The sequence below is a fragment of the Lytechinus variegatus genome, chromosome 11 (genome assembly GCF_018143015.1).
Source record: "Lytechinus variegatus isolate NC3 chromosome 11, Lvar_3.0, whole genome shotgun sequence".
NCBI lineage: Eukaryota > Metazoa > Echinodermata > Echinoidea > Temnopleuroida > Toxopneustidae > Lytechinus > Lytechinus variegatus.
Window position 1 is genome coordinate 8,404,049 of NC_054750.1, and position 23,053 is coordinate 8,427,101.

The following is a 23,053-nucleotide window of genomic DNA, read 5'->3' on the forward strand; positions in this document are numbered from 1 at the left end:
TACCCTTAGCAAGTATTGGAAACAAAACGATACTCTTGACAAAATGACAAATGAACCCCTAAACAAGTAGGAATGTTTTATTGTTACGGGTCCTTCGGTCGTCGGCTTTACCTTATTTGGTTAAGTACGACCCCACCTTCTACACCTCGCGCAAATCGGACTCTAAACACGAAGTGTTGGGGCAAAAAGGACATCCTTAATAAATCATTTTAAATTTTGTTTTAACATCCCCGCAAATTCGACCCTGAACACGTAATTTTCCTAGCGAAATAGATACCCTTTTTTCATTATTTTTGTGTTTTTGACACCCTTATCACGTTACGTACGTAACGTGCCCTATCGTGAAAAGGACATCCTTTTTACGTGTTTTTTGGTCGCGCATGGTATCCACTCGTCAATGTAAGTGGCCCCCCCCGGTCCTCATGAGGACTTTCTGAGAAGATATTGAAGCTCTGCTGCTGTTTTCACATTATTGGGCCTATCCAATGATTCATTAGTTTTCTACAAATTAAATTTGATTTTACTATACACTGTACATGTAGTAGTGCAATTTAGAGATTTCTGTACAAAAATAAGCCTTCATGAGATTTTTTTTACAGGATCTTTCACAGTTTGATGATGAACCTGTGAATTATCTTGAGCCTCTGCCTTTTCTTTAACAATATTTTAGCATTTCTGTTGTTTCATACCACTTTGTCATGAATATTAGAAACTAGAGATCTTTGTACGAACTAGCTTAGGCCTTCCTTCATATTTCTCTCTGCAGTCAGAGCGATTTCAAGGTTTGTGGAGTAGCTCATAAGTCAAATGGCTTTCTTATTTTTTATGAACAGAACAGGATTTCCTGACTGCATTGAAAGGTCAAAGTGTGAAATTTGGGGATTTTCCAGGGATTTCGCTGCAGATGTGTGCACTGGGCAAAAGTTCCTGTTGATGAATATAAAACTGTTTTTGTTTCCTTTTCGTGTTCCTCTCGCCTTTCATAGTTTCAACTTTCATATTTCTTAGAGCAAATGCTGACATTTGTCCCATGTTCTCTCTGCATCCTACACCATAGAATATATGTTCATAATATGGATTTGAAATAGCTCCTGATGGACAGTGAATAGATACAGTCAAATTTTAAATTCAAACTGAATCTTTATCTCAAAGGATTTGAATTCATAAAACCTTAAAGCTTTAAAATAAAATCTTTACAGATTCAATCTAAATACAGTGTTCGGCTGGTCACTATTCAAAGCCGATCGGGATTGTTTTAAAATCCATGAAATATTGGAGTATTTTTTTCTCCTTTTTTGTTGTGTACTTACCTTCCTCTACCCTACTCTAGTTAGTTGTTCTTTTTTATGTTATTACTGTATATATATGTATATATACTTTTTTTTTCTTGCTTCTTATCTGCTTTTTTTTTCAATGCAGACGTTTAATTATATTGTATCATACGTATTTTGTTGTTGCATCAAAGGTGATCTGTGCTTAACAAGCGTTGCTTCTATACAGACCACCTCTTTCCCATATTTTCGATATCTTTTTAGCTCATTGTCCATAAGCTTTTATTCCTGTTGTGTTGTTTCTTTTAACCTTATTGATATCGTACATGTATGCATTGTATTTTGGTTGTGGAAAGAAATAAATGAACTTGAACTTGAACATTTTGCTCTTCTCAAACATGTAAATTTCCAACTCTCACACAGCATAAAGGAACACTCGTACACACAGGCCCCATTGCATGGCAAAGTTACCATGATGGTAACTTGCATGGAATCCTTGATTCTGATTGGCTGTTCATCATCGTTACCTGCATGGTAGTTACCATTGGATGGCAAAGTTACTGTAACTTTTATGCAAAGGGCACTGTAGGATTTAGCTATGGTATGCCACATAGTATGGCAAGCCAATAATTAAAGAATGCCTGATGTGTATTTTCTATTTTTTTTCAAAGATGATCAGATGATCATACAGTCTGATATGGTCACTGATTGTGTGAAGTAAGCCTAAATCAACATGGATTTTGGGTAGACTTAGGGTGGACTTGACTATTAATTCCCCCATAAATTTAGAAGAATATTTATTCTTACATGTATGTTGTTTACTGCACATCCTCACTCCTCAGAATGATCATATTCCGTTACAGTATCAATTTTCTGCAAGATATAATTACAATAAGTCCCCCCAAGATCTATTTCACTCGTTTTCCCTAAGTTGGAAAGGTATCGCTTACAGTCACAAAGCAACCTCAACTTTTGTTGAAGAGATGGATACAAATATCAGTACATTTGAAATATAGTTTCCCCAGTCATTGTTTCTTATCTATTGAGAAACAACTAGAACAATGATAAAGTGGTTGTTTCTCAATGATCCCATAATATTTTAGGACCACCAAGACCTGCACCCCAACGGGGCCAACCCCCCTGAAACTTACAGTGCTTCCTGACCGAGTAGCAAAACTGTTTTTTTGTTTTTCTTCAATCCAGGATGTGTTTAACAATGGTATTTAGGTGATTGTAGAGTTTGAACTACCTTCCTGCAATCATAGATAAGGATGAAATATGTACATCAAACCATAGTAGGTCCTTGATCAAACAAACATACCTTTAGTAGGCAGTTTGCACTTTATTCAGACAGAGAAATTCATGGGGGGGGGGGCAGTTAAAGGTAAATGCTAGTTTTGGTGACGATATCAAAATGAGTTCGTACAGAATCCAATGAAATGACCACTAAAGTGTCTGTTTGTATAAATAAAACGCATGTGCCAAAGGATTCTGGAAGAAATTGTGTAATTGCTGAGAAATCAGCAAATAAGCACGGGATTCGGGTAGGGCGTCGGGCCCGACGCCCTGAGCAATAATTATACATTGTCCCACGTGCGCTTATCTGTGTTGGGGATTTTCGGTGTGAACATTTTTCAGCGTAGATTTCAAGATTTCACAAAGTCCAGTTAATGTAACTGTACCAGATCTAGATCCTCGATGATATACTTGCAATTAAGCCTTGTTTTACAGACTTTCTCATGAAATCAGTGTTAACTGCAACTACTGGAATTTCTCTTTAAATGTATTGCTGTACACACGTGTGGCCAAATTATTTTCAAACACCTCCTAAACAAGTTTTTCGCGGGCTTTATTTACGCATTTTGGCCCCTAAACAATTTGTCGCCAGAATATGACCCCAGGGGAAAAAAAACATACCCTAAACACGTAAAAAATACCCTAAAAACATTTGAACCTGCGATTGACCCTTGACTAGTCTTTCAAAACTACCCCTTTTTGTTTTAAATTGGCGTTAAACACCACTTAAATGCATTTTTTGGGGGTCATACATGTGTACAGCAATATATTTGACTCCCCACCCCCCCCCCCCCCCCGAGACAGTCCGGGAGAAAATCTCTTAATGGGCCAACCCCACTAGATTTTCAAACAATCACACAATTGCAGTTTGGCTTCCATTCAGACAAGAGGAAATTTGTCTAATCATTTCTATTAGAATGTAATTGTTTTAGTAGTCACCTCATACCCCTTTCCTAATTGAATGCGACCTAAATGTAATTTTACAGCATTCTGTTTGCAGTTTTCGTATACAAGAATGGGTCAATTTATTTTTGTTTTATTTTTACAAGATAAAATCACTTTTTAAAAAGAAGTCATTTGAGGTCTAGTCATGTATCATTGCATGTTGATGATTCAACCAAGATATTTTTTTCACAGAATATACAGGTCTGATATTTATCACATGACACTCAACTCAGCCTGAATTTTGCTTTTGGATGATTGATGTTTGAAAATCAGGAAAGAAAGAATGACTTTGATTTATTAAGACTGAGGCCCATCATGTTTTATGGGTTTTTTTTTTGGTTGTTCAGTGAAAAGTAAAATTTAGTACATGTAGTTTAAATGAGAATAGATGATGTGTTTTTGTATCGAAGGTTTTTTTTTGCAAGGAGAGTGTTACAAGGGCAAGTCTACTCCAGTAAAAAAGTTGATTTGAATAAAAAAAATCTTCAGAATTGGATGTTTAAAAAAAAAAAAAACACAACAACTTATATTGCCATTTAAGTGTTGTTCCATTTCACAAAACATATGCACTCTTGCTTTGTATGCAGATGAGACAACCAATGTCTCATTTTTTCCCTCATAATGTGAATTATTTCAAATCTGCAAATTTAACATACTTTCTATGTTTTTGAGAATAAAATGCAAAGAAAAAGTGAGTTTATACTAGTATACGTCATTGACTCTCTCATATGTATATCACTGTGTTGTGCATACTTCGTGACCAAAAGTATGTGAAATGCTATAATATGAATATCATATTTTCACTTTCTATTTTTATTCAAATCCACTTTTTATTTTGTTGTTTGAAGGGCCTACTTATAATTTTTGCTATTTAAGTTGAAATAAACACAGGTCCCCCGTCCAAGTCAGATTCACAAATATTGAGCCTATTTTGCTCATGAATGCATGCACATTATGTAAATTGCACATCACAAGGGGAGGTTTTAAGTCACTTGTATTATCTCAAACTTCACAAAGTTTTGGACCTAAAGTTCATGACTATTAGCGAAATCCCATGGGGGTTTACGAGGAAGGTAGTATTTTCAAAGTTGGAAAGGATAATTGGTCTTCTTGATCATGTGCTTCTGCAACACATCCTCCTTAGGTGGTAATATACACACCAATTGGAAAATATTTTTGATGGCATATCCAGAAATTGTAAGGGGGGATGGGGCTTGCATGATATCTGATATTTTTGCAGTTTGTAAATTGAATTGTAGTAGGTCCGATGGTGTAGAGCTCTACTGTATCTCACATACAAGATGGTGTACATAATGAGTGTAGCATGTCATGGCAAAGGTATTTAAAATAGTCAGGCTTTCCCCTTTTTTGAGGGGGGTCTAGTGAACCAATAAATGTGCAAAGTGTTCTGTAGGGGGCTGGGGGTTCTTACAGGAAATTGGTATAACATTTGTAGGAAAAAAACACTTGTACAAAATAGTAATCAAATGACCACAATTTGAATAATGAAGGAAGTTGCATGAAAAATAGTAGACTTTCTTGTCATTAATAGCATGGGAAAGGTGACAATGCAGAAAGCACCAGCACTCCCCCACACTCTTCCAAAAGAGAAAAAACAGGTTGATCAGGATATGCCAAGAGAACCTAGATACACATCCTAGATTAAGATTTTGAAAATATTTTTATTAAAAGGAGTTCATTCAATTGTATTGTTCTGTTTTCTATTCTTATTTGTTTGCTTTTTATTTATTCATTTATTTCTTTCGTTAATTAATTAATTAATTTGTATATTTTATTCATTAATTTATTAATTTATTTATCTATATCTTTCTATTAATTTATTGTTGTTATCATTATTGTTATTTTTTTGTGGGGGCTAACCCTATTTCTTACTATTATGATGTGTATCTCTCCCAGCCTTGCATATCTATTGACTGAGTGTATCTGTATCGGTATCTTTACAGCAGCGAGAAATGTTGAAATAAAAGATTATTTGATAAGCAAGAAAGATGGCATTTTGTCTGCAAGTAGTTTTAAGTTACTGTGGTCAGTTTTGCTTCAAATCCAATTAATCCAATATTTAAATAAATTCCCACACCCATTCCTCTTTTAAGCCTATTCATAGATGATGTCACACAGATTTGTGTCAATATGTCCAACAACTAATATGTTTTTTTAATTCTTATTCCTCAATTTGAAGCAAATTTCTCATTCAAATTCATAAAGTTAGCTCTACAATTGTTCTGAACTGTGATGGTGTATGGAGATTTCATGCATAAAATATGTTTGATTTATGATGAATGATGGTGCTGAAATAACTGAATGCTAACCATATTCTTGCTATTGATTGAAGAATTTTTTTTTTCAAATGGGCAGTCCATGTTGTCTCTAACCATAGCAGCATGTTTGAACTTAATGTCCGGTTGGAACGAGATCCCACATTATTGAACCTTTTTTCTGCACATTGATAATAAATTCATTGATCAATAGACAAAATGACATTCGCCCTTCAGTGGATTTTAGTTGTAATTGGATTAAATGAAATGAGACCAATAGGAGAATTAACTTAGACCTATAGAATAAAGTGCATACCACTATTGAAATTCATGTGTTTGCCCTAAAACAGTTATCATGTGAAGGATATATGATGTAATTGTAAAATGTCTTTTAACTGGACAAATTTACAAATTTTACATCAAACTTTATTTTGATCAGGTGTACATTATAGTCTTCTTTATATAAAACCGCTTCTCAAACATGGAATAGGCTGAAAATTTCAGGATATAAATCTCTGCCAGTAGCTTTCTAAAATTCAATGATTAAATATCTAAAATAAGTGCTTAAATTGCTATTTTTAAGTACAAATAAAAACACTGCTGGCAGTTGGCATTAGATGCAAATTTTGAATTCTAATGGATGAAAAGTCACGATTTTTTTTAAATGGCTAAAAAAACTATAATGACAACTACACTTTTGTACTATTTTATTGCAAGATGGCACTCAAGTAAAATTCACATTACTGACCCTTTGCCATATTTAGACATGATTTAATCCAGAGATGAAAATGGGATTACTCAGGTGGGAATTAGACCAACTGGTATTAGACCAATTGGCAATAACTGTGCTCCTTGCTCTGAAATAGGTCAGCTGATTTGGTTGAAATTGGGCAATTCAGTGCTTCTAAAAATACCGGTTGCACCCCAATTCTATTAATAAAGTGATTCTCTCTTGAGTGAGTTGTATTGTTGTTGATCATAGCCATCTTGGGCCTGGCATGTCCATTCAGCTAATAGTGATTTAGCCTGTAGTTTATTTTCTATGATTGATAATTGATCATTGTGTACATGTGTAATCAAATATAAGATAAAAAATGAGCGGAATGATTATTGTTAACAGGGCCTACATGTAAATGTAGAAGAAGACCTGCAGATAGAGCTACATGTACCACAATGAAATCATATCCATGTAAAGTGTCCCAACTTACAATCACTGATAGTGCACAGCAAAAACTGTGGTGTTAACCGATGTACATAGAGGACCTCACCAGTTATTTTACACCGGTGTTAAATTGGTGGTGTTAGTTTTACACCTATAGGTGTTATTATAACACCTTTTGTTGTTACATTTACACTCTTTGGTGTTATGTTTAATCTCTAGGGTGTAATTTTAACACCTCAGGGTGTGGTCCTCTAACACCAATTGGTGTCAGTTTTAACACCGCAGTTTTTACAGTGTGGTGTTAAAACTACATGTACACGGGTAAGTATTGTGAGAGGACTGGCACCAAGCAATGTACACCATTGGTCAGATCAATCGAAGAGGACTTGCACTACTGCGTATTGATCAATAAGATTGCGTGTATCATATTGTGTACGTGTCAGCTTTTAAGTGCGACTTTAGTCATATTTAAATCTTTGTGAAACACCCCCCTGGTATTTTTAACACCTGTGGTCTTTAAAGGGGAAGTTCATCCTGACAAAAAGTTTATTGTTAAAGAAAAAATATATATTGCCGAAGGTTTGAGGAAAATCCATTAAAGAAAAGAAAAGTTGTTAGAATAATCATTTGATTCGTGAAGTCATATTCGAGCAGTTTTCCTACATATCGAATGGCAAAATATCAATGAAATTTCATTTTCTCAGAAAATTGAAAATGGTATTTAGTGTACCTTCATTATATCAATAGACAAACTATTACAAACCAGTTCCTAAAGAATAAAATAAAGTCGTTGCAAACCATTAAAAAATTGAAATTTATGCATTTTATATTACATAACATATGGGACATCTGCTTGTTTATGACGTCACAAATCCAAAACTTAAAATTCTAATGATTTTCCTGATCTTTAATTTATTTCACTCAAACTATCACCAATATTTTTTTTTTATCTGCTATTTTTACACAAAAATTTTCCTCAGGGTGAACTTCCCCTTTGACATTGTAAAACCCATGTACTGCTGAAGTCAAATAGAACTTTGCATTTTTTACTGGTATTGCGGGGAATTCTAAATCTTCTTTGAGTTCTTTTAATGTACCAAGATTTGTGTGACCTCATACTATGAACTTTCAGTATGAGATTTAGCAACACTAGAGCTTGGCAAGTTGATCTTGTAAGGAATTCTAAACCTACTTCATTTGAGTTCTTCAAAGTAAGGATTTCATTTTTGAGACATCATCTAATTGTTTTGGGAATTGCAAAATTCATGGTGTTAGACTACACCACTGGTGTTCACAACATACACTTTACACCGATATTAGATTTTACTCCTGACATTTTGACTTCTTCATATTACCATACACCATTCTAATCACACCAGTTTTACAGTGGATCTGCATGCATATAATAATGATAATAATAGTAGATGCTTATATAGCGCATAATATTCTACAGAATCTCTGTGCGCTTTACAAAGGAGGTAATTAAGTCTAATACAATATACTTAGAATAAAATACATAAATACTAAATGAAAGATTAACAAAACATTGCAACATACCTTTCCTAAACCAAATAATCTAACATGAGAACAAGTACGTTTTTAATATAATTGGAGATGCGTCCCAATTGGGACTCTGTTTTGAATAGGGCTGTACCTTTTACCTTATTGCTATCATTCTTTATATATTTTTTTATTTTCAAAATTGTATTTAATCATTAATTCAAAAATTTATTATTTTTTTTTCTATCTCCTGTGGTACATATATTCAATCTAGCACAAAGTGAAAACATTTTAATGCTAATCACGTAGACAGAATTGCTAAAAATAGCTGAATCTTTTGCTCTGAGATTGGAATCAGTCATGTCATAAAGTTGAAGGCAGAGAGGAAAACTATGACTCAAGATCGTGACTTTGCGTGCGTTCTCACTTATAAAGTTATGTTTATAAAGCGAACACAGTTTCTCTGAGATTGTGGTCTTCAAATATTATAAACTTCAGTACATTAACTTTCTTCTCTTGAAAAAATGTCTGACAATAATTGCCTGATAATGGTCATAGATACTTGTGTGATTTTGAACTTGAAGATCAATAAATTTTTATCCAGTGATGATCCATCTCTTAAAATGCACTCTAGTTTCAAAGATTTGAAATAAATACAGATTGGCTGTGAATGACCGGCCTAATGTCAGATTTATTTTTCATCCTAGGGATTAACTTTTAAGTCCCAAAGATTTAAATTCAACTCTTATAGCTTAATATTTGAATCCAGAAGATTGAGTCTAAATCTACTATACAGCTGTTCACTATACATAGTTGATCTGGATTTACTTTTGATCAAAACCTTAGAATAGTAGTGTGAAATTCATTTATTTTTCTTAATTGAAGTTGCTTGATTCCATTTGCCAATCCACCAAATAGGCATTTAAATAACATGGATTTGATATCAATCCAGATGGGCTGTGGGTATTGACCAGCAAAATTCTGGATTTAATTTAGATCCAAAAGATTCATTTTTGAATCATGGACTGTAAGACTAGCACATACAAAATTTGCTGTTTGTACACAAGGCATTATAGGCTGCACATTCAGACTCTTAACTCTGTATTTTGCATATTTACCGTCAGAATCCTTACACTTGGGCGATGATGGTGGCAATTTTTATCACCCGATTGCTAAGAAAGCATGGATGCTTGTAAGCAAGCAACCAGAGGACTGACAGCTGAAGGTCCGCTCCAAGGGACCTGGAATGAGGATTAATGCCTTGTCAAAGGTCACTAGCGTACCAAGTGGGAATTGAACCCGGGTCACCGTAATCCAAAACCCTGCTCTACCACCACTGGTACTAGAAATGATAATAATTAGAGATCTTGATAATGATGACTTGTGCAGAATATAATGAAAAAGAAAAGAATTAAAGAAAGAAAGAAGAACAATGTACATGTATTTGTAGAAGAATAAAAATTTAGCGAAGGGGGGGGGTAAAAAGGAAAAATGAATATACAAGGTTGTTTCAATCATTGAGCATCACTCAATCGTGCCCTCTTGGACTCTTCAAATATCAATATATGTTTCACAGGTACATGTATGCATGACCATTTATGTCGATGCAATCAATATGCAATTAATTATATTAATTATATACATGTATTACAATACAAAGCTACCATGGAATTAATGTGGCTAACCATGGAAGGACATGGCCTTTATATTGACTTTTGTTGTGCAGTAAAACTTGGCAACGCATAGGGACATGACCAGTCAATAATTTGGAGTAATCCATTGTATGGCATATTAAGAAAATCCTGTATTAAATTAAACAATGTAAATATATGTATTTCCATACATGTACATTCCATTGTTTGTCATTATTCTTTCCATGCACAAATTCTGCATAATTTGATGATTTTTTTAACAATTATTTTAGAAACATAGAAAGATATAACTTTTTCATAAAAAAACAAAACTTTATTTTTGTTTTTGATACTAACACTGATTTAAAGGTCAAGTCCACCTCAGAAAAATGTTGATTGGAATCAATGGAGAAAAATCAGACAAGCACAATGCTGAAAATTTCATCAAAATCGGATGTAAAATAAGAAAGTTATGACATTTCAAATTTCTCTTATTTTTAACAAAATAATTATATGAACGAGCAAGTTACATCCAAGTGAGAGAGTCGATGATGTCACTCACTATTTCTTTTGTTTCTTATTGTTTGAATAATACAATATTTCAATTTTTACGAATTTGACGAATAGGACCTCCTTGCCTGAAGCACTAAATGTTAAAATACTGGAATTCCACGTGTTCAGGGAGGAATGAAACTTCATTTCACATAACAATGACGAGAAAATAAAAGTATTTCATATTTCAAATAATAAAATTCAAGAGAAATAGTGAGTGGGTGATGTCATCAGCTCCTCATTTGCATACTGACCGAGATGTGCATATAACTGTTTTGTGAAATGAAGCAAAACTTTAAAATGCCATAACTTTCTTTTTTTACATCCGATTTCGATGAAATTTTCAGTGTTATGCTTGTTGAATTTTTCTCTTTTTATTCAAAGCAAGTTTTTGTTGGGGTGGACTTGTCCTTTAAGTAAAATAAATATATCTGACTTCTTTCACAATCAAATAGAATACAAGTTTCCATATCAGTTCTTTTCCTCTATTATCTATTTGGTACCCTTTGTTTATTTCTTTCTAATACAGCTAGTAGATCTGATCCATGGCCATAATCATACTAATGAATGCCATTCACATACCCGGCAAACTGCATCAGGCCCTATTTTTTTTTCTGGGGGTGGGGAAATGATATTGCACGTTTCATTCTTACCTTTCCCCAGCTAATTAATTTAGGGTTAATTTACACCTCGTTATAGGGTGCAGCCACCTGTTGTGCTAGTGGATTATAGTTTATACTGTGAAAATGCATGTATGTTCATAATAGGAAATAATATTAACTTTAAAATGTGCATGTATGTGCCACTATCCCGGGTGCTACCCCCTCCCCACCCCCCCCCCCATGTCTGTGGATCATGTCAATGCATTTTTTATTTCAAATTGAACAAAACATATCTATTCAATTCACAAGCAATAATTTATGTGCCATTATAATTATCTACACAAAATGTAAACAGACTCTTCCTGTGCTTCCTGTGAAACTAGGTTATTCACAAACAATATATAGAACCACAAAACCATATAAACATATGACATTGAAAAAACTATTTCATATTGTAAATATTGTTAGTTTCACATTTCCTCCTTATAATTTCTGCATTATAATGAGTTTAAATTGTCCTGGGCCCACATTTCATAGAGCTTTATCATATAAGGGAAGAATTTGTGTAATTGATAATTGATTGTATTGATTATTTATTATGATCAATCAGTGAAACTCACCCCCACAATGACTCACGATGATTATTGCCACCTGCATCTGTGCCATAGGAAGATGAAAATGATATTTGGTGAAAAGGTTTATTTATTCTGTTTTATTTACCCAGGGTAGTCTCTTCAGTATAAAATTGCTTAACAAGAGAGCTCTGCACAAATAAAATATGATCATATTACAATACAATAGAATACAATATAGAAGAGGAGAATAAAATATAATACATGTATGAAGTAGAGCATGTAGAAAAAATACAATCAATTATAAAACCAGGAATTAGAAAAAAAAGAAAAATCTGGTACAGTAAAAAGAAATACTAGAAAATAAGTTTGACTTTTGATATACTGACTAGTATGGACTGCATGCATTGTGTTTCATGGAGCTTTTTTTTTCCAAAGGAAGTTGTCCTTGATATTCATTTTGTTTAACATTCATTATTGCGTGTAATTGTTCAGTAATAAGTGGCAAAGTCCAAATGAAACAATAGATTTTCTATGCTTAATGATGAATCAAATGCATTGCAACTTGTGCAAGAATGTAAGTAGAAATTAATCAATGGATACAATTTTAACATTCTATTTAGGTTATTCCAATGTATATAAATTTACAGTATTGTATCGTATGTAGGTTGTTTTGGAAAAGCTGGTGTATAATTGATGTTGCTAGTTGGTTCTCTGTGAAAATCTATAGATAGATAGATAGATAGATAGGTAGGTAGGTAGGTAGGTAGATAGGTAGATAGATAGATAGATAGATAGATAGAGATAGATAGATATATATAGATAGATAGATAGATATAGATAGATAGGTAGCTAGATAGATAGATAGATAGGTAGATAGATAGATAGGTAGATAGATAGGTAGGTAGGTAGATAGATAGATATAGATAGATAGATAGGTAGATAGATAGATATATATAGATAGATAGGTAGATAGATAGATAGATAGGTAGATAGATAGATAGATAGGTAGATAGATAGAAAGATAGATAGGTAGGTAGGTAGATAGATAGATACTTAGATAGGTAGATAGACAGATACTTAGATAGACAGATACTTAGATAGATAGGTAGATGGATGGATCTTAGAGATACATGCACTTTACATATTTTTGGGAATGACTGAATAATATATTTTTCATGTGTGATTATGAGAAAAATACATAAATTCACCCAATGTGGCAAAAAAGAGAAATGGTAAAACAAACAGCAAAACAATAACTGCAAAATAACAAGGGACCATCAAAGCACTGTTATTTAATAGTATACAAATAGCGAATAGGCATGAGTGCCATGGTGCGAGATTTTGCATGAGGTGAAAAAAAGATGCTCTATTCAACGAGGCGTTAGCCGAGTTAAATAGAGCGTTTCTTTCTTTCACCGAATGCGATATCTCGCACCATTGCACGGATAAGAATATTCGCTATTTGTGTTGTACAACGCCTCGGAATCTAGCAAAAATATGAAAAAGAAGAGTTTTTCCCTCCAGTAATCTATGAAAAAGGAGCAAAAATATTGAAAGCGAAAAGCAAAATCCCACAAGCCGGACCCACAAGCGCACATGATCTTGGACAGCATTGCGCATTTAGCCAGCGGGTTGTACGCGCATTGTCATCTTATTCAATGAAATCGCATTGTGATGTCACCTCCTAAAGCCGTGCAATGGTACATTTTGGACGGTACATTTTGGATGGTACGTCTTGTGTGCAACGGTACGAATGTGTGACATTCAGCCTCCCATTTGATCGCGTACAACAAATTATGGAGGCGTTGTACAATATGGTAATGATATGATCAAATTTTTAAACTTTTCTTGACACTTGTGACTCTATTCATTTCATGTACTGTAAAGACTTTTTTTAGGCACAGTATAGTACATTTCAATAGTGATATCATCTATCATTGACAATGTTGGGTAACATCACTCCAATAGTTGGTTTTCAAGGAGGCCATTTTTTTACAAAAATCTAAGTGGACAGTGTCTGCAGTTAGAGCACAACATGGAGAATCCTCCATACGAACAATGAAAAGAAATTGTCCAACGGGTGAGTGGAAAATCAGTAGGCCTGTCATGGAAATGAACAAAATGTGGCTCATGTATGTATGGTAAAATGCTCGTGCAAATTCATTCTGCCAGACACTCAACTCAAGTAACTTCTTCGTGGAAGTCTTAAACCCTTCTCCTCGGACTGAAAGTAAGATTTGATGCAAGCCAGACGTTGGGGGTGCCCCAAGAGCTTGAGATTGAACTTGATCTCCTACGAGCAGACGTCTTAGAACATGAGTCACTAATCAGTTAATTAAGCCTGGGATGTCTTGATAGGATACATATGTATTCCATCAGGGACTTCAACAAGCTCCATCGGCACAGTCAGCATTTTACAGAATATTTTAAAAGTTTATTTTTTAAAGGGTGTATTTAATTTGTGTTGTATATCACAACTTGTATCAGTTATTTTCAACGTTTGTTCATATTAATTTTATTTCATTTACTTCCCCATTATGTATTCATTCAATGATTTGATTATTTTGTATTTGTTTATTACGGTCTGTCTTGCCTGCATAGCAGAGAGAGCGCAGATTTTCCGATGGCGGCGACGACGGTGGCATGGTCAACATCAAATCTTAACCTAAAGTTGAGTTTTTGAAATGTCATCATAACCTCGAAAGTATATGGGCCTACTAAATGAAACTTAAATGTAAGGGTTGTCAAGTATTATTGATCATGCTGCCAGAGGTTGAGGTCACATGACCAAGGTCAAAGGTTCTTTAGGGTCAATGAACTTTGACCATGTTGGGGGACATCAACATCAAAATCTTAACTAAACGAAATGAAATGTGATCATAACTTTGAAAGTATATGGACTTACGTGTAGTTCATAAAACTTGGACATATCAAGTATTACTGAACATCCTGCATGAGTTTCAGGTCACATGAGTCACATGACCAAGGTCAAAGGTCATTTAGGGTCAATGAACTACATGTATAGCCATGTTGGGGTTTTTGTTGATTTCCAATTTTCCATCATAACTTTGAAATTTTATGGATTTGGTTCATGAAACTTGGACATAAGAGTAATCAAGTATCACTGAACATCCTTTGTAATTTTCAGGTCACATGACCGAGGTCAAAGGTCATCTAGGGGTTACGAACTTAGATTATGGTGGGGAATCAAAACTAAATCTTAACCAAGGTTAAGCTTTTGAAATGTCATAACTTAAAAAGTATATGGATCTGGTTAATGATATTTGGAAATAATAGTAATCAGGCATCAGTGAACGTCCTGCGTGAGTTTCAGGTCATATGACCAAGGTCAATGAACCTTAGCTGTGTTGGGGTATTTGTCGAATTGCCATCATAACTTTGAAAGTTTATGGATCTAGTTCATAAAATGTGGAAAGTATCAGTGATCATTTCCCACAAGTCTTTGGTCACATGATCAAGGTCAAATGTCATTTAGGGCCAATGAACATATGATTTTATTACTATATGAATGCTGTTATTTGTGATTAATTTTGTAGTCATTTTCAAAGTCAGCACTGTCACTATATTGAATCCCGTAATGCAGGTGAGACTGCCAGAGGCGCTCCACTTGTTTCAATGGATTGTTTATTTACTATGTATTCTTTTGATTTCATTATCTTATTTCATTTCATTTCATCTATAATCATATGTTAATTTTGAAAATTAGTTTCACTCTTATTCTTGTTACCTTTATAGTATTCCCATCAAACTTCAAAACCTTTAAGAATCAGTTTAATAATTAGCATGTGAACCACAAAATCGACCATTCTTGTAAAGTTTTTTTTTGATAGCCCCTTCTTGCTCTGATAAAGGTGATTAATGTCTCATTTATTGAGATAATGGGGACCAGCATGTCCTAGATAGCACCTTAACTGGCGATCAAAAGTAGCATTTTTAAAAAATATTCTCAAACACACAAACAAATAAATAAAGCAAAAAATAAGTAAAATGAATAAGTTAATAAATAAATAAATAAAGCAAGAAAGACCAAAAGAAAGAAAGAGGAGAAGGAAAGAACAAGAGAAATAACAAAAGATGAAAGAAAGAATGAAAGTAAGAATGAAGGAGAAAAAGCAATTGCAAGAACGATAAAATAAAGAACAACTGAAAGATGAAACGAATGAGAGAAAGAACAGAATAGAAAGCAAGAAAGAACGTTGGAGAGAGAGAAAGAAAGATCAAAAGAATAAAAGAAAGAAATAACGAAAGAATGGATGAAAGAACGAATGAAAGAAAGATCAAAAGAAATATATAAATAATGATTAAATAGATAAACAAATATCAACAACCAAATAAAAAACAGATAAATAATATTTATAGAATAAATGAATAATTAAATAAATGAATGAATGAATGAATAAAGGATTGAATGAATGAATAAATGAATGTAAGAAAGAATACATAAACAAACTCGTCAAATTGAATGAATCAAATGTTTTATCTGATTCTGAACAGCCAGTGAAGCCACAGGCAACTCAATATTGAAGTCAGAAGGAAGCACTTACCTATGGTATTCTTTTCCAAATTTTTGTCACTGGCGATTTTTTAAAAGTATCCAATATGTTGCATATTAATTTTCTGCATAGTAAATAATGAGTTCATATTTACCTGACTAGCATAACATGGTGAAAATACAGAATTGCAATGGAAGTATCATTTAGCAGTTTTTATGAGCCAATTATGACTAACTCCACTTCAATTATATTTAATCTTGTGTCAGTCTTCCTAACATTAAAGCTAAATGATAGTAGTTGCAGTACACTAATTTTGTGAGAAAGTATGTAAAACCAAGGTTAAGTATGACTTTATCATCATGGATCTAAATCTGGTACAGTTACATGAACTGAACTTTGTGAAATCATAAAATCTCAGCTGAAATACGATCACACTGAAGATCGCCAACACAGATAGGCACACATGGGACAGTGTATTATTATTGCTGGAATAAAGACCTGACAGAAGTGACCGAATCCGCGCTTACCGCGCTTATTTTGCTTATTCCTCAGCAATTACACACTTTCTTCCAGAATCCTTTGGCACATATTTTTTATTCATACAAACAGACACTTGTGTGGTCATATATTAGATTCTGTAAAAAGTCATTTTGAGATCGTTACCAGAACTGGAATTAATCTTTAAGACATAATGCTTAAATCATTTCCAAGCCTCTCCTTATACAGAAATAAAGTGGTTTTCAAGTTTGGTGTTGGTATTTGGGTATGGGACTAGAACTAAGATTTCATGAGCACATATAATTACAAAGGAATATGAAGATTTTGAATTTTTGAGACCAAATTCCACTCAGTTCAATTGTCATTGAAATTCCGCTTTACATCACTCTAATTTCACCCCTACAAGAGTGACTATCTGTCTTGTTTTAGAAAGTGGACTTTGTGTATCTTTTGTATTTTGAAATTGTAGGAGTGAAGATAATGATGGATTTTCCAATGGCTTAATGAGGGCGGGGATTAAAAAAGGGGAAATTGTATTTGATTTATTTTATAATGCACATTATGATTCCATTTAATTTCCTTTAAAGGCATTATTTAACTTTGTGAGCAGCCGATTTAAAAAATTCTCAAACCAAGATGAAACATGTGTACAAGTGCATGTATTAGAACTAATAAACCCTGAAAACAACCATTATTGAGAACGAAAAGCTAAAACTAAGGGGCAAACCCCGATTTTTTTAAATAGGCGTCTTATAGACACCTAAATAGTACACATAAGTGTATGGGATGAAATTAAGATGGTGTTTCCGGTCACTTTTTATTTCAATTTTTGAAGCACTAAATAATCATTTTCGAACGCAATTTTTTCTGGGCTTCATTTTTGGAACATATCACAGACACAGGTGACAAGTGTGACCTTCTAGCTCAGATTTTTTAAAAGTCAAACCAATGTTAACCAATCACTTTAATATCTGACCGATTTGAAAAAAAAAACAAACAATTGAACCCCAAATTTTTATAAAAAATGATTACTGATTAAAAAATAATTTCATTGCTCTCTTTTTTTTCTTTCGAGGAGGTCTTCCAAAATAATACATTTTAATAGGATTTTCTTTGAAGGGGAAGGGGGTTCAAAGTTTTGCTCTATTGTGCCACTGATGAACAAAAAAATAATTAAAAAATAAAAGTAACACATTCAAATTCAAGGAGGTCTAGCCTTCTATCCTGTTTTGTAAATGAAAGGGCAACATTTATTTGTTTGTGTATCCTGTCTGAAGCAGGGCAGTTTTTGCCTGCTTAGTCTGCCTGAGCTTGGGGGAGGGTCTCCCAGGTGATCAGCCCTCATCAGAAAATTCATCCAAATTTTTATTACCCCCTTGTCTCAGCCGTAGGATACGCAGGAATAACATCCTATAAACATTTGATTGAAACTAATTTTCATCCATTATCCGCCAAATTGTTGTGTTTCCGCCTTGGTGTCCTGTGGGGGTTGGTCTTTGTAAAGTCATGTGACCCCATCTGGCTCGCCTGGAGCTCAGACCTATACATAGAATAGCAGTGGGATTCTACATTTTTGCAAATGTCATGCAGTTTCATTTATTTTTCTTGATCTCTTTTGCTGTTTATTGGAGCAGTAGCACTGTCTTCAAATATGTTTTTATATGCTCCTTACACATAATCTCAGAATGAAAATATAGATTTCATGAGTTTGGTGCAAACATTTTACGCAAAACTTTCATTGTGTTTGAAATCCCCCCCCCCATGTTTCATGGTGACTTTTTGTTATAACTATATTAAATGCACAGTTTCTATATTCCTCTATGCAGCCAATTAGATTACAAGATTTCATTAGTTTTCAACTGTTATTTCAATTATTTATTGTAACAAGTTTTATGAAACAGGGCTCCTGAACTCAAGAGAGGGAAAGTGAAAGTCTTGCGCTGTAAGGTCAATGGTATTGTTGACAAACTAGGCATGCAAGCAAACAAGCGATTCAGCTTCGTTTTCACAAGTCATTCTTAGTGCTTTCACACTTCCATAGTAAGGAATAAATATTTTATTTTCAGATAGGGAAGTCTACACTGATTAACTAAGTATATTGCTAGAGTGAAAGCAAAATATGTACAATATCCCCCCCCCCCCGCTTCCCTCTCAAAATACACTGCAAATCAATGCATACTTTTGAAATCACAAATATTTGTAGACCTTTTCCCAAGTCTGGTTGGGTATACAATGTGAACTCAAGAAATGTACTATTTTTCATCTGTGAGTTGTGAAGGGTAAATGCCCTTTTCTGGACATAGGATAATAACTGTGAAACTTTATGGTTCATGTAGGTGTGAACACAATTCAAAACTCAAAATAAATCACCAGGTATTTTGAAGCATGAATAAGTTTTGACTATTCAGGGTTTTTTTCCTGATCGGGTTGGTGTGTATGTACCTTCTGAAGTTCTGATGATGTTTATCTCTTCATATATGAGTCTTACAGTGTTGAGGAGGCACTACTATATTTTTAGATGACATCTTTGAGTCCCATATTTCATATTCTTACAATATTTGAAGAGGTTGTCACACCAGCATATGCTGAATTACATATGACAAACTGTTTCCTTATTTTATGCCATTTTCTTTAATTATATCAAACATTCCATTTTTGATGATCAAGAATTATGACACAAAATATCAAGAAATCAAATTAATCATATCAAAAAGTATTTTGTGTTGTTTAAGAAATAAAATTCTTGGTGTCAAGAAATTGGATTAAATGGGCAAACAGCTTGCCATACAATATTCTATTGATTTTTAACTTGATATATCTGTAGTGTTCAATTTTTCATTCCATGTCCACTCTTTCAGAAACTGCACTTCAATGTTTCTATTCTATTGTTCTCAATTACCTTTTAAAACTAAACATATAAAGCTTTTTGTTACATAGTTTTCATTGGCTGGCGAAAGATTAATGATGATTATTTATACATTTATAGCTTTATAAGTGATTTCACATTCATGTACAGAATGACATTTTACAGACATTGGGTTTTCGTTTTTAAGTTAGTAATTATTCAAAAATTAAATAGCATACGTGTGTATTAATTTTGCAATTTATTGACTTTATTGATTTGAATTTTATTTCCTTTGTATTTCAGTTTCACTTGTTTGCTATTCCTCGTCGCTTCTCTTCTCTTGCTCTCTCTCGGTGATTTGTCTTTGTGTCTATGAGGCTGTTCTCACTACGTTCCTAAAACTAGTTTAGTGGAAACTAGTTTAACACGTAGTGAGAACGGTGGAAGCGGTCTTGGAAGTGAAACCAGTTTGGAAAACCACCTCGCGATGGAGTTTTCAAGATCGCTTTGCCTCGTTAAACTGGTTTTAACATAAGTGAGGACACAACCGTTCTTCGGGAAGCGATCTTCGCACATTTTGAGCGCGCTACTCCACACGACAGGTGGAGAATGCCTATGCTGCAGTTTCGGATTTCGTGCGAAACGTGTCATCCTACTGAGAGCGTTTCCATAGCAACAAGAGCGCTTTGCGTGAAGTGATTTAGAAAACCACTTTCGTGTTATCAAGTGGGAACGCTAGCAAAGCGATCTTCCCAACTGGTTTCCTGAATCGGCTTCCCGTAAACTAGTTTTTGAAAGTGTAATGAGAACGGCCTCTATGACTGTCTGTCTATTTCTTTGAGAGCTCTCTTTCTGTTTCTGTCTGCCTCTCTGTGCATCTTTCCATTAAATTATCCTTTTTCTCTTTGTTTGTTATTCCACTTTTCTCTCCATTTTTTCTTTCCGTTGTTTCCCTTCTCATTCCTTGGTTAGGAACCTTTGTACCCCTCTCTACCTGGAGTGAAGAAAAACATCACCAGGTGTAGTGCTCACCCGCCATTTATTCACGACCAAGAAAAAAAAAGAGAGGAAAGGAAAGAAAAGGAAAGGGATAAGGATGAAATATGATATTATTTTCTTAATGTTATGTCAAAATCTATCACAAACTTGGGATTTTTGTAATAAGAATTTCGAATATTTTGCTTGCTCGCTCACTTCCCTCGCTTGCAACTCAATGTTTTTTACACAATCTGTCAGATTGAGCCCCCTCAAAATTTTTGGGTCATAACACCACTGCCTTTCCTTTTAATCCTTCCTTCTGTCCATCCCGTAATCCTTTCTTTTTTCCTCCCTGGTCTAACAATCTTTCCTTTCCCTTTCTTTCCATGTATATATCTCCTTTTTTGTTTCTATCGCAACTTCCTCCACTCTCTCCTATCTACTTTAGCTTTTCTTTCTCCACCATTCTTTCAAACTCCCATTTTCACTCCCTCTTTCCCTTTCCCTCCTTCCCTTTATCTTCTCCCTGGCAGAAGGGCTTTAGATTGCATGTGTGCGATGATTTTCAATTCCTATGTAGCTAACATACACTGTAAAAACTGTGGTGTTAAAACTGACACCAATTGGTGTTAATGGAGGACCACACCCTGAGGTGTTAAAATAACACCCTAGAGATTGAACATAACACCAAAGAGTGTAAATGTAACAACCATAGGTGTTGTAATAACACCTATAGGTGTAAAACTAACACCACCAATTTAACACCGGTGTAAAATAACTGGTTTGGTCCTCTATGTACTCCAGTTAACGCCACAGTTTTTGCTGTGTAAGGGCACTAGCCAAAGCAAAATATACAGTGTGTGTGAGAGTTAACGCTTTCATGTCGCACAGGAATTGGAAATGGCGTATATGTTACTAGTATATGTTAATTTGAATGCCCATATGCCAGCCAGGCATCAACTTATACTAGTTAATAACAAAATTTTCATTTATATTTGAAATTGTGGTCATGCTATATTTCTAGGGCTGGACGGAAGACCAACATGCTCTCTGATGGCTTTGCCAACCGATGTGTCGGCTCAGTTTGTAGAGCGTCCGTCTCACAACTGGGAGGTCGGGGGTTCAAACCCCGGCCGCGTCAGACCAAAACACGTCAAAAGATGGGAGCTGCTGCTACCCTGTTTGGCGTTCAACAATTAAAGGGATAGAGCCTCGTCGATCTGGGGCTGCACACTGGCTGCCGGGCCCACGATCAATTGGGCAAAGCAAATTTTCGGAGTATTTCATTTCATGTCTATTTCGAACAATAAATTATGGATTCATCACTTTCGTAAAAAATAAATTAATCTGATCTTTTTCTTTCCAGTGAGACCATGGATTCTGATGAAAGCAAATTTTCGGAGTATTTCGTGTCTATTTAAATTATGGATTCATCACTTTCGTAATAAAATAAATTAATCTGATCTTTTTCTTTCCAGTGAGACCATGGATTCTGATGAAGAAGAAAACATACCCGCAGATGCTGATGACATATACGATGATGCTGAATCAGGAACAGGTAAAAAAAAAGAGATAAAGAGATATGTGGAACGTTGTGGCCCAGTGTATTAGTCTTCGGACTTTGAAACAGAGGGTCGTGGGTTCGAATCCCAGCCATGGCGTAATTTCCTTCAGCCAGAAATTGATCCACAATGTGCTGCACTCAACCCAGGTGAAGTAAATGGGTACCGGTAGGAAGTAATTCCTTAAAAAGTTGTGTGCGCTATGAACGCCTAGCTTAGCCGGGTAATATAGGAGCACCTTGAGCACCTAACAAGGTGGATATGTAAATATAATATAAATACCCTATATTATTATTATAAAAGACATTTAAATTAGCCATGGGTTTCTTAACTCTTCATGCGTTCACCTGTAAACCCCTTGTGTGTTGCATTATTTTAGGGTCTCATTCACATTCGTGCCATGAGTCACAGACTCCTAACAATAAACCTGGCCATGGTATTGTTTGTGAGGAGGGTTTTATTGATTTTATCCTCTTTTTTTCAATGAACTTCCTGGCTGTAATCAGGATGTATTGATTTTTTGGGAAAACTCAACGATTCTGTAATTTGTAAACTGCGATAATCCGTTGAACGCTAAACTAATGTCGCACGCGCGATCGATCGATCGGCACACCTTTGCGGTATACAAACACGCCAGGTTATACATTGTAGCTAGGCACGCTCCAAGGCATGCAATTGTTCGAAAAACAATGGGACAGGGGACGTCTATGGGAAATGTGTGGTTGTGCAAAAATGCGAACGAAACACGCCTACGGATGTGCAATAATGCGAACGTAACGCATGAAGAGTTAAAATGTATTGGTTACTATAATACACATTTTATGACAACTATTCTATTAGCCAATC

At 34.6% G+C, this 23,053-nt stretch overlaps 1 protein-coding gene across 1 annotated transcript in view; it reads left to right on the forward strand.

Annotated features, from left to right (window-relative positions):
* Positions 1-23,053, forward strand: part of LOC121424187 (pollen-specific leucine-rich repeat extensin-like protein 1) — a gene marked incomplete at its 3' end in the record, with an annotated part of 40,373 nt that overhangs the window by 14,239 nt on the left and 3,081 nt on the right. The window contains exon 5 of the mRNA XM_041619796.1: positions 22,124-22,203. Coding sequence (XP_041475730.1) covers positions 22,124-22,203 — 80 coding nt within the window. The remainder of the gene's footprint in view (positions 1-22,123; positions 22,204-23,053) is intronic.